The sequence below is a fragment of the Peromyscus eremicus genome, chromosome 9 (assembly GCF_949786415.1).
Source record: "Peromyscus eremicus chromosome 9, PerEre_H2_v1, whole genome shotgun sequence".
Taxonomy (NCBI): Eukaryota; Metazoa; Chordata; class Mammalia; order Rodentia; family Cricetidae; genus Peromyscus; species Peromyscus eremicus.
Genome location: NC_081425.1, coordinates 77,658,038 through 77,671,322, shown reverse-complemented (window position 1 = coordinate 77,671,322; position 13,285 = coordinate 77,658,038). Strand labels below are relative to the sequence as shown.

General features: G+C 41.5%; 1 protein-coding gene across 4 annotated transcripts in view; it reads left to right on the top strand.

Moving 5' to 3' along the window:
- Window positions 1-2,352: 2,352 nt before the first annotated feature.
- Ppp3cb (protein phosphatase 3 catalytic subunit beta) overlaps window positions 2,353-13,285 on the top strand; it is a 47,330-nt gene continuing 36,397 nt past the window's right edge. For all 4 annotated transcript variants that reach the window (XM_059273806.1, XM_059273804.1, XM_059273805.1 and 1 more), the window contains exon 1: window positions 2,353-2,479. In XM_059273806.1, coding sequence (XP_059129789.1) covers window positions 2,395-2,479 — 85 coding nt within the window. In that variant the 5' untranslated portion in view covers window positions 2,353-2,394. The remainder of the gene's footprint in view (window positions 2,480-13,285) is intronic.

Genomic DNA, 13,285 nt, shown 5'->3' with positions numbered 1-13,285 from the left:
TTACAGACTCAGACTTGAGGCCTAGAATGTGGAGCTGCCGATACAGTGTTGGCCCTTCTGAACAGATGGAGTTGGGCACACTAACACCCTCCTGTCCTCAGCAGCACAGCCATTACTGCCACCTGCTTATCACTGTTGTAAACTCTCAGAGTCAGCTAAGCTATTTTAGGGCAAAGCATACTGTTTTTGTAAAGTATTTTTCATTAATAAATCTATAAGATAGTTCTATTTAATCTCTTGTCCTTCACTTTTGTATGTTCTTGCTCTTTTCTTCTGGGGTCAGGAGGCCTGGACATTTATATAAAATGGCTTTTGACCAAGTGAAAATGAATAGCCAAAAAGGAGTTGAAAAATATATAGTCACTGTTGGAGTCAATATATCCTTAAATAAGAGTATTTTTTCTCTTGTTATAGCTGCTAGCATGTTTCCCATCCCTTTCCTGCCTGGACACTCAGTACAGTACACACTTCCTCCTTCCCCTTACTAAGGTTTTCTGGACATTCAAATTAATGTGACATACTCACTCCCAGTACAAGTACCACTCATGGCGCCCTTACTCTATGCGTTACAGGTTTGTGATGTGCCCCCTACCCCTTGCTCTCCTCCTATGATCCCACTCCTTTTCCCCTGAAGAGTCAAAATATGATGGTACACTCTGTCTTCACCCATGACACATCCCCAAAAGTCCCTTTCCCTTAAAAGGTATTTTGGAGTAGTTGGAGAAAGGGCACAGTGATTAGAAGAACAGGCTCTTCAGCCACTGGACCTGGGTTTGATTGCCAGCCCCACTCACAACCTTTACAACCTTCTTTAGCTCCAGTCCAGGGAATAGAAGTACCTCTTTGTCCTCTGTGGGGACTGAACACGTGGTGCACTGACATCCATGCAGGCAAAACACATATACACATAAAATAATTTTGTAGGTTCCCTTTGCAAAGAATGTCCACTCGGTTTTCCCTCCTTATTTATCCCAGAACTCAGGCTCATTGATTGACACAAAGAAATAAAAGATGCTAAGACCTTTGTTCTACTGCTTCCTCAGTCATCATCTGGGACACATTTCTGCTCCATCCTGTTTGGATCCTACACCATGTAGATACATGGGCCTTAGTAGATATGCTGGCCCCTGAACCATTCAACACATCTGGTGTCATACACACTCTTTATTCTAATCTTTTATAAAATTGTAGTTAATTTTGTAGTGTGAGAGGGACACATGAAGGTCAGAGAATAAGTTGTAGGAGTCAGTTCTCTCCTTTCACCTATGTGCCCTCTGGTTCCATCATTGGGTTTGGTGGCATATGCCTTTACCACCTGAGCCATCTCATAGTAACTAATCATTATTGATGGAATGGTCTGTTCTTGTTCCTTGACCTCACAGATGCTGATCAATTTGATCTGTTTCTGTAAGTTGCCTCGGCCCAAATCCTGTGTATGCACAAAGATAAAAGAACTAATTTCTAATTTTCTACCTACCTAGTTTCTGCTTTCCAACTCTTCCCCACATAGATCCCATATATGTTTCACATATATTTCATATACATGTATTTCACATATATACTATGTGATAATTTCCCTGAGTGAATTAAGAGTGAGACTATGGCATTCCCAGGTGAGTATCTTGGTGTCATTCCCTCCCTTCCCCTGACTGGTGCTTAGGGCTTTTTCAGCTGAACTTAATGAAATGCCTTCAGATTCTTGACCATTCCAAACCCTAAATGCAAGGGTCAGAATTCTATGCCAAGCGCCCACCTCTCCCAGCCCACCCTGGCCTTTTTTTTTTTTTTTGAAACAGATTCTCACTTTGTTGCCCTGACTGGTTGGACCGGGCTACACTTGAACTCACAGAGTTCCTGCCTTCCTCTGCCTCCCTAGGTCTGAGGTTACAGGATAAATTCCATTTTAAATGATAATGCCACTTCTTTAGTCTAGAATGACTCCTTCATTCTTTTCTCCAGTATACCATTATGGTTTTGTAGGCAAATTGTCATATGTTTGTCTAATAGCAGGAAATTCTGAGCTCTGACTACGTCTCTTCATTCTCCTGGGCTCCAAGAAGGCCAGGGAAATGTCTTTTCTTCCTTGCACTCACCACAGCCTTTAAATCTGCTCTGCACTCTCTCCTTACTGTCAAGTGTTTATGCATGCAAGGAATTTTCACCTGATCCCTTGGCCTGCTCTCGTTTCGGTAGTAGGTACAGTAATTTTGCTCAAGTCCCTAGAGCCTGTCCCGCCCCCGCCCCCGCACGCGCGGTGCATGACGGTCTTAGCCCCTCTGAAGGGAAAGAGGGTCCGCCATGTTCCCCGGCGGCGCCGCCGCTTGGCTCTGGTAGCCGCCGCCCCCGCCCCCAACCCCGCCCGGCCCGGCATTTAGCCGAGCCCCGGGCCCCAGCATGGCCGCCCCGGAGCCGGCCCGGGCCGCGCCGCCCCCGCCCCCGCCTCCGCCGCCCCCTCTCGGGGCCGACCGCGTCGTCAAAGGTGAGAGGTGGCCAAAGCCCTGGGGGCCTGGCGTGAGGCGCGGTGTGAGGGCGGGCGGGAGTCCGTCCCCTCGGGAGCGGGCCCGGCGGGGCGGGCGAGTGACTGGCTGCCTCCCTTGGGGAGTGGCCCCTGGGCGGGTCCCCGCTGGGCCGGGCTGAGGCGGTGGCTGCTCCGCGGGCTCCCGCTCGCCCTGCAGGCCGGGGCGGGGGTTTGGCGCGGGGCGTCGCTGACGCGGGGTTCGGGGCCGCCCGCCCGCGGGGCCGCGCGCCCGCCGCAGTGAGCCCCTTTGGTCCCTGCACTGCCTGTTCCCGGCGCAGAGCCCGCGGTGAGCTTCCGGCTCCGCGACAGCTGCACACCGGGCTCGCCCGGGCGCACCGAGGGGCCCCGGATCTCCTGAGCGGCGCGTCGTCGTGACGAGCCGTCGAACTGGCCCGGGTTCTGGCCCACGCCTGCTCCCCGGTGACAGCGCCTAGCGAGCGTCTGCCGCGGGGCGTTCGCGTTCGGTCCTCAGGTGCCTCCCCGCGCGGAAATTGGGGGAACCATATGGAATTGGACAAGGCTGAAGGATCCAGACGGGATCTAAGAGCCCGGACTCGGAACTGCAGAGCAGGGGAGAAAATCGTGTTATAGAAAGAAGGCGAAAAGTCGCATATATCGGAAGTAGTAGATAGTTTAAAAACCGTCAGCACTGATTAGAAAGGGTTACTGTCGCCTCTAAACATAGGGCATAACTCTAGAAGAGAAAGTGAAATCTTTCTCAGCCAGGGAGGAGGAATTAATGGATAATTGTGTACAGGTAAACAGGATTATTTAAAATAGAGAAATTGATAGGCAGTTAAGAGGTCCTTAAGAGTCCAAGCTTTCTGAGAGAGCATGTCGACCACAGACAATACTGTGGTTATTAGTAAGAACTTGAAATTATTTTCTTTGCTGTATAGCGTAGTCAATAAACAGAAACTGTAAAATAAAGATTTCGTTATTTTGATTACATTTAAAGATTTTTATTTTCAAATTCATCTTCTCAAATATAGTGGCACAGTGTTTAAACACTGTTAGCTCAGTTTTGAACTGTGACCATGGTTTGCCATTAAAATACTTTAAAACAAGAAACTCTTTTCTCCTTTGTGTTTTTTTAAATTTAAAGTTTTCAGTCTGCACTTTTGGTTCTTGAATCTAGGCGTATGTGATTGGGTTAGGCATTAGAATGAGCTGAATAGTTTATGAACTTCTTTTTCAGAAAAATCTTATTTTTTTTTTAGGGAAGAAAGATCAGACATTGATCATATCAAATCCTTTAATTTTATGGGTGGCGGTTTAAATGGAGGACACTGCCTACCTCTTCATTTTCTTAAATATATTTCCTATATGTGCAGGTGCTTTTCACCAGAATAATAGCTGAGTTCACATTCCCGAACCATGTATTTATGCTGTCCTCATGTGAATCTTGTTCCTTGACATATATGTGGCAGTACTTTTCCCATACTGCTTTAATGAAGCAAAAAGGAGATTCCAAGCATAAGGCAGATGCCTTAGGGGTGAGTTGTGAGCCCAAGACACAGCCATTTACAGTTTATTGGTTTGAAATTAAAACCATGTTCGGCTAGGTGGTGGTGGCGCACTCCTTTAATCCCAGCACTCGGGAGGCAGAGGCAGGCGGATCTCTGAGTTCTAGGCTAGCCTAGTCTACAGAGTGAGATCCAGGACAGGCTCCAAAGCTACACAGAGAAACCCTGTCTCAAAAGAAAAAAGAGCTGGTTTTGAAATTTTCAGTTACAAAGCTTAAAGTAAACATAGCTTGTGCATTAGTTGTGTCTTCATGGAGACAACTTTCATTTCCTTGTGGAATTTATTAAAATTCCTGATACTATGATGGCACATGTATTTAATCCCAGCACTCGGGAAGCAGAAGCAGGAGGATTGCTGTTAAGTTTGAGGCCAATCTGGTCTATATAGCAAATTCCAAGCTAGCCAGAGCTACATAATGAAACTCTGCCTCAAAATAAATATAATTATTAAAACAAATTAAGCTCAGATTTCATTTAAGTTCAGGATATTGTTTAAGCTTTGCATATACACTATTTCATAAGAGTGAAAAATTACCATTAGTATTGAATATAACTAGTCTTTTACTCTGGAACATTTTCTTCTTGTCTTTAAATTTTAGGTTCAGTGCTTCAACTCTAAAGACCTATTTTATGGATATGTAGGTTTTTTTGTTGTTTTTGTTTTAAGGTCTTGTTTTATGTGTATGGATGTTATGAATTTGCACTACATATGTATGGTGCCCCAGGGGGCCAGAAGAGGGTTTCAGATCTTGTGGAATTGGAGCTACAGAAGGCTCTTAGCAGCCATATTGGTGTTGGAAACCCAATTCAGATGCTCTGGAAGAGCAAGCAGTAAATGCTGTTAACTGCTGAGCCATCTCAAGTCCCCAGACATATAGCTTCTTAGGAGAATATAGAATGTTTTGTTTACTGTCACACTTATGAAATTCACTTATAAGTTTGGGAGATTTTAATATTTTAAGTGATTCGTTTATAAATATGATGAGCCTGTCACTAAACTTGTTAGTAGCAATTGTATGTCTCTGGTCATGGTTGATTAGGTTTCCTGGTTAGTTATACTCAGTTCTGAACCTAGTAGTCCAGCTACTGACTCAGTTCAAACTCTCTTCATTAAAAATTTAACAGAGCCAGGCGATGGTGGCGCACACCTTTAATCCCAGCACTTGGGAGGCAGAGGCAGGCAGATCTCTGAGTTCGAGGCCAGCCTGGTCTACAGAGCGAGATCTAGGAAAGGCACCAAAGCTGCACAGAGAAACCCTGTCTTGAAAAACCAAAAACAAACAAACAAACAATAAAAATTTAACAGAGAGGCTGGTAGTTAATCCCATGTACTTACAGAGGACCCGAGCTCCGTTCCCAGCATCTATGTTAAACAGCCCACAGCTTTCTAACTCCAATTTCAGAAGATCTGATGCCCTCTTCTGGTCTCTGTGGGAAGCTGCATTCATTTGCTTATACTCCAACACAGACACACCATGCATACACATAACTAAAAATAAAAATGAACCATTTAAACAAAAAACAAAACAAAAACCTGATGTGGTTAGTCACAATGGCGTATGTTCTTAATCCCGATACTTGGGAGGCTGAGAAAAAAGGATCACTAGTTCAAGATCAGCCATGGCCACATAGTGAGACTGTGTTTCAAAAATCCCCAAAAAATGGGTGGTGGCTGGTGGCGCACGCCTTTAATCCCAGCACTCAGGCAGATCTCTGTAAGTTCGAGGCCAGCCTGGTCTACAGAGCAAGATCCAGGACAGGCACCAAAACTACACAGAGAAACCCTGTCTGGAAAAAACAAGAAACAAACAAAAACCAAACCAAAACAAAAAAAATCTCCCAAACAAAACAAAATATTGGGGTTGGGGATTTAACTCACCTGGGTTCGGTCCTCAGCTCCAGAGGGAGGCGGGTGGGGGGATGTTAAATAAATCCCAATTTGTTTCTGAAGCTTCTGTTACTCTTTTTTGTATATATTTCAATTAAGAAAATGGAAACAGGCTGGAGAGATGGCTCAGTAGTTAAGAGTACTGGTTGCTCTTCCAGTGGTCCCAAGTTCAATTCCCAGCACCCACATGGTGGCTCACAACCATCTGTAATGAGATCTGGCTCCCTCTTCTGGCCTGCAGGGATACATGCAAACAGAACACTGTATACATAATAAATAAATAAGTCTTTTAAAAAAGAAAAAAAAGAAAGAAAATGGAAACAAACAGGTTTATGAGATGGCTTAGTGGGTAAAGGTGCTTGCTGCCAAGCCTGACAACCAAAGTTAATTTAATCCATGAGACCCACATGGTAGAAGCAGAGAACCAGTTCCTCTGGAAAGCTGTTCTCTGACCTACACACACACACACACACACACACACACACAGGAAAGCTGTTCTCTGACCTACACACACACACACACACACACACACACACACCACACACACATAAATAAATGGAATATAGCTAATAGAATGTAGGCTTAACAAAAAAGAAAATGGAAACAAACTAGGAAAAATGCAACTGTTCATATGTACTTTATTGCCACATCAGTAAAATGTGTAATTGAAACATAAAATCCTGATTAAGGAGTATTCCTTTCTTCCGCTCCCCATAGATTTACTTAACCTAATTTGTCCAGTTAATTTTCCTCACTAAATTGTGCATATTTTGCTACATAAACTTAAAGCTAAAATGTCACTGACTTGATCATATCATATTAGATTTATGTCCATTTTAGCACCCACAATTTTTATGGGTTTTTTTCCCCTTTTTTTGGAGAAAAGGTTTCTTTGTGTAACATCCGGGCTGTCCTTGAACTTGTTTTCTAGACCAGACTATCCTTGAACTAACAGATCTGCCTGTCTCTGCCTACCAAGAGCTGTGAGTAAAGGTGTGTGCCACCACTTCCTGGCTCATTTTGTTTTTTAAAGAAAAAATGACTATACTTTGTAAGTTTGGGGTGTGAGTGGCAAAAATGCCATGGCACTCATGTGGGTGTCAGTTCTCTTATTCTACCATACGGATCCTAGCAGTTCAACTCAAGTTAAGTCTGACGATAAGGGTCTGGACCTGCTTAGGCATTTCACACAGCTCCCTTTTGATTCTTAGGTAGCCCAGAGGCTGACCTCCAAGTCAGTTATTTAGCTGAGAGTGGCTTTGTACTTAACCCTCCTGCTTTCATTTCTCTAAGTGATGGGAGTGCATGCGTGCACTGCCATGCCTGGTAACAATTGTTTTTTACATTCAACATTTCACTCCAATTTCCTAGGTTTTATTAATTATAAATTGTCACATTTTCAGATTGAACCAAAATGCTGAAGAGTGTACTTTGTTTTAAATTTATTTATTTTTAATGGGCAGCCTTATTCATTTAGGTTCCTCTACTTATAAATCAGAGCTCATTTACCAGAGTATTTCCAATACCTTAGTTTTATTAGAATTGTTCAATTTTCACCAGAGATTTGCAAATGATTAATACATACTTGGGAATCACATAACAATTTCAGTGTTGTCCACAAGTATTTTTATTTCATATTTTAAAAGCAGTTTGAGGAGCTGGCGAGATAGATGGCTCAGAGGTTAAGAACACTGGCTGTTCTTCTAGAAGTCCTGAGTTCAATTCCCAGCACCCATATGGTGGTTCACGACCATCTGTAATGAGATCTGGCTCCCTCTTCTGGCCTGCAGGGATACATGCAAACAAAACACTGTATACATAATAAATAAATCAATCTTTAAAAAAAAAAAAGCAGTTTGAATGTTAGTTTTTACAAAGTATCTTGTAGACCTATGTATAATGGTAACGCCTTAAAATGATTTTTCTTCTTTTTACCTGTTAAAATTTTAACCATAGTAAGATAAATTTTTAGTACCATGTGTCCTAGAGAAAGCAAAGGAACAGAGACCATAATGTATGTTTGTGTTTAAAAGAGAAGAGAAAGGACTATGGTCGCAAGTTATTTTATTTATTTATTTATTTATTTATTTATTTATTTATTTATTTATTTATTTATTTTGGTTTTTCGAGACAGGGTTTCTCTGTGTAGCTTTGCGCCTTTCCTGGAACTCACTTGGTAATCCAGGCTGGCCTCGAACTCAGAGATCCGCCTGGCTCTGCCTCCCGAGTGCTGGGATTAAAGGCGTGTGCCACCACCACATTTTAGAAGGAAAATGCCAAGAAGGAAATTCAGCTGCTTAGTAGAGAACTGAAAGCCAGAGCTATTGAATGAATAAGCAAGGCTTGTAAGGGGAAGTTTGGTGAAAAGAACCTTGATGTATTAAATAAGATGTGTTTTAGTGTCAATCATATGACTTCATAACAATGTTAATTTATATTCACAGATGAAATAATTGAACAAATTGATAGTTGATTGACTGTACATAAAATTTATTTTAGGACATCAAAGTTATAAGCTGGGCAGTGGTGGTGCATACCTTTTATCCTAGCACTTAGGGAGGCAGAGGCAAGCGAGTCTCTGAGTTCGAGGCCCGCTGCTCTGCAGATGAGTTCCAGGACAGCCAGGACTACACAGAGAAACCCTGTCTCGGGAAACAAACAAGCAAACAAAGTTATAAAGTAGTAACTGTAGGAACTATCTCTCTTCTTATTTGTAGGGAGATAGTGGCAGTGTAAGAGGTAAAGTCTTGATCCTTGGAAAAATAAGTACTCATAAAAAGTTAATAAATTTCTTTGAGTATGGATGTGGTTAATATTTATTGCAAAACTAGCAAGTTGTCTTAGTTCAAAAGATGTAGTAATGCCTGGCCTGGCAGGGCTCTTTTTTTTTTTTTTTTTTTTTGGTCTTTCGAGACAGACATTTTGGTGCCTGTCCTGGATCTCACTCTGTAGACCAGGCTGGCCTTGAACTCAGAGATCACCACTGCCCGGCTAGGGCTCTTTTTTTTTTTAAGACAGGGTCTCATTATGTAGCCTTCAAAGACCAGGTTGGCCTTGAACCCAGATCATCTGTCTGCCTCTGCCTCCCCAGTGCTGGAATTAAAAGTGTGTGCCACTACACTCTTTTTATGGGAGATAGATATATATTAATAAGAGAAAAGTCTTGATCTATTTATTGTTTGTTCTTTTACTCTTTTGGCTCTTTGGTCTTTGGGGGCCCATCACCCAACTCCCAAATAAATCACACACAGAGGCTTATTCTTAATTATAAATGCCTGGCCTTAGTTTGGCTTGTTTTCTTTTGGCCAGCTTTTCTTAACTTTAATTTATCCCATATACCTTCTGCTTCTTCTGTAAATCTTACTTTCACTCTTATTGTGTGGTTGGCTGTGTGGCTGCCCCTGGTGTCTTCTTCTCCTTGTTCTCTTGCACCTCCTTCTTTTCCTCCCAGATTTCTTCTCATATTTATTCTCTCTGCCTGCCAGCCCCATCTATCCTTTCCCTGCCTTGCTGTTGGCCGTTCAGCTCTTTATTAGACCATCAGGTGTTTTAGACAGGCACAGTAACACAGCTAAACAGTTAAACAAATGCAACGTAAAAGAATGCAACACATCTTTTCATCATTAAACAAATGTTCCACAGCATAAACAAATGACATCTTAAAATAATATTCTACGACATTAAAGGATGGGTAGGATTGAAATAAAAAGGTAGGGTTGTTTGCATGTGCAGTGTTTATTGTGTACATGCTTTGTACCAGGCATTTTACTAGGAATTGGAGGATTTAACTCCATTGGTAGTGTGCTTGCCTAGCATGCAGGAAGCCCCAAGTTTCATCACCAGTACCACATAAATCAGGCATAGTGACACATCCTTGTAATCTTTAGTATTTGGGAAGTTGAGTCGGTAGTATCAGAAGTTCAGGGACATCTTTGGCTACATGTTGAATTTGAGGCCAGCCTGTGATACATGAGACCCTGTTTTAAAATAAAAGGTATTAAGTAAGATAGTCTGTGTGGCTAGTAAAGTGGGGATGACAATTTAAATAAACATCTTGAGTTAGGAGCAAAGTGCTATTAGAATGATAAAGGGAAATGACAGCAAGCTCAATTTAAAGCATCACTAAGCATAATGAAAGCATCACTAAGCATAATGAAAGCATCTCTAAGAATAATGTTTAGAGGTACTCCTTGAAAGATGAGTAGAAATGGAATACAGAAAACAAACAGAAAGGTACAGAGTTTAAAAATGCATGGCAGTAATATGTAAGATGCTTGGCAAGGAATGGCAGATAAAGTTGGAAAGGGACCTTTTGTGTTCCAAGGTAAAAAGCTGAAATGAAGCTTTAACAGCAGGCTAGCCTCTGGATGATTAAGAATGCAGACTAGATAGAATCAGACTTCCTGGCATTGAAAACTACCTCTACCACTGAATAACTTCATGTAGACAAGTTCTTAACATTCTAAGTCTTAGTTTTCTCATCTAAGCTAGTGTTAATATGGTCCTATTATAGAGTTTCTGGCAAATTAATGAAGATAGTGCATGTAAAGTATGTGCTGTAGTGCCTGGCCTGGCATGTGGACAGTACTGAATCAATGGTAGCCATCACTGTTACTGTTTTTGAAGATTTTAAAGTGGAATAGTGATCTGTTACGGTTTTGAAAGCTAACTGATGAGGTTGTGTGGAATAAATTATTAAAGGAGGTAGAAGCTTTAATTAGATTTAGTTCTGTTAGTAAAGTAGTTCAAGAGATGGATGACCAAAGCATCAATTAAGGGAAAGAAAAAAAAAAACAACAAACAGGTCTGATTATGCTTAATAATAGTAGGAGGTAGATATATATTGGATAAATGATGGAGAATGGGAATGAAACAGATAAACAACACTATCTAAGGGATAATAAGATTAAATTTGTTTTGGGGATTGATTCAATTGAACAGTTATAGTTGGAAGTACAGATTGGAGTTATTTGTTAAAGACTGAGAATGGTCACATTGAGAAAGACCTTAAGGTTCTCTGCACCCAAATTTAATGGCTTAACAACCATCTGTCACTCCAGTTCTGGTGGTTCTGATGCCTTTTTCTGGCCTCCAAGGTCACCTGCACACATGTGCACATACATATACTCAGGTCCACACTTATAAAAATATGGCTAGAGAGATGGCTCAGTGGTTAAGAACACTTGTTACTTATTGCTTTTGCAGAAGACTCATTCAGTTCCTAGCACCCACCTAGTGGTTAACATCCATCCAGAACTCAAGTTCCAGGGAATATGACACCCTTTCTGACCTCCATGGGCACCAAGCATACACATGGCACACATACATACTTGCAGATAAAACAACCTAAAATAATTAAAAATATATAAAAATAATAAATCTTTTCAAAAAGTCTAAAATCCAGAAAAGGGGGGAATCCATAAAAATTTAAATCTGAGTGTAATACCATGACAAAAATAGCAAAGAAGGAAACAAAATTTGATGAAGGAATACTTAAGGAACAACCACAATTAAAGAGATCCATGGGATGCTTTGAAAATTTGAAAATAATGTTATTGTGCTTACTGAATCTTTCCTTAGGTCGTGTGGCTACTCCATAGTTTTACATCAGACTGATGAAGAACCTATTGTGTGGTTTGGTTTCATATTTGAGGTAGAATCTCTCTGAGCTCAGGCTGGCCTTGAATTCTTGTTCCTCCTGCTTTTACCTCCTGAGTGCTAGCATAGCAGGTGTGCACCAGTATTTCTGCCTTGAGGAGCTTTTGATGATCCCTTAGATCAAATGAAACTTACCTCTATGTTGATATAAAGACAGATGATCCTGGAGCATCATTTAGACCTAGTTTGAACTATGGCTCTGCACCTTGAGAAGCTGCTTAACATCTCAGAGCCTGTTACCTCATTGATGAAATGGAGATGAAATCTATCTGATCACACAAGACGTATCTGAAAATCATGTTGAACTGGGTATTGGAAAGCACTTTACAGACTAAATCATAAATACATTGGCATTGCTACATAAATTGGTCTTAAGATGTATGAGTATTTTAGAAACTACTATATACTAACAATTGAATAAACTATATATTGTGGATCATTTGAGATACAGAGACGAATGACCTAGCCCCTTTACTTTCAAGGCACTCATAAGCTGATAAAGAAGACAGGCATTTAATGATGCAAAGTTGTAATACAAGTATATGCCATGTCCTGTGTTTTTTGGCCCAAAAAATAAAGGGTACGGCTGGGCGGTGGTGGCGCACGCCTTTAATCCCAGGACTCAGGAGGCAGAGGCAGGCGGATCTCTGTGAGTTCGAAGCCAGCCTGGGCTACAGAGTGAGTTCCAGGAAAGGCACAAAGCTACACAGAGAAACCCTGTCTTGAAAAACCAAAAACAAAAAACAAAAAAAACCCGAAAGAAAGAAAGAAAGAAAGAAAGAAAGAAAAGGTACTGTTAATGTAGGATAGGAATGTCATAAAAGTTTCCAAGAATGAAACACTAAATGAGATTTAAAGGCCAGGGGTAACTGGGTGTGGTGGTTCCTGCATGAAACATCTTATTATTTGTCCCTGGGTGTTGGGGGCTAAAGTGAGAGATTGTGGAAGTTAAGTTTAAGTTCAGCATGGGCATAGTGAATTCCAGGTGAATCTGAGCTAGTGTGAAACCTTGTCTCAATTCCCCCAACATAAGGTGAGATTGTATACCCAAAACAACATGACATGCAAAGTAAATCAATCTATCATCTATCTGTCTGTCTATTGAACAAGTTGTCACCATATAGCTTGGCTGGCTTGGATCTTGCTGTATAGACCAGGCTGGCCTCAAACTCATAGAGATATACCTACTTCTGTCTCCTGAACCCTGTTCTCTGCACTACCATACCTGACTAAAATAGTGTAGTTGTTTGTTTTTTTCTACTCTTTGGGGGCTTGCCACTCAGCTCCCAAGTAAATCACACACACAGACTGATTCTTAGTTATAAATGCCTGGCCTTAGCTTGGCTTGTTTCTTGCCAGCTTTTCTTAATGTATATTTAATCCATCTGTCTTTTGCCTCTGGATTTTTACCTTACTTTATTTTTGTATACCTTTCTTTCTTACTCTGTTGCTAGTTGTGTGGCTGGGTGCCTGGCCCCTGATGTCTTCTACCTCCTCTTGCTCCTAGATCTCTCCTCTCCCAGATTTCTCCTTCTATATGTTTTCTCTGCCTGCCAGCCCTGTCTGTCCTTTCTCCTGCCTTGCTATTGGCCGTTCAGCTCTTTATTAGACTATCAGGTGTTTTAGACAGGCACAGTAACACATTTTCACAGAGTTAAACAAATACAACACAAATAAAAGTAACACACCTTGAAA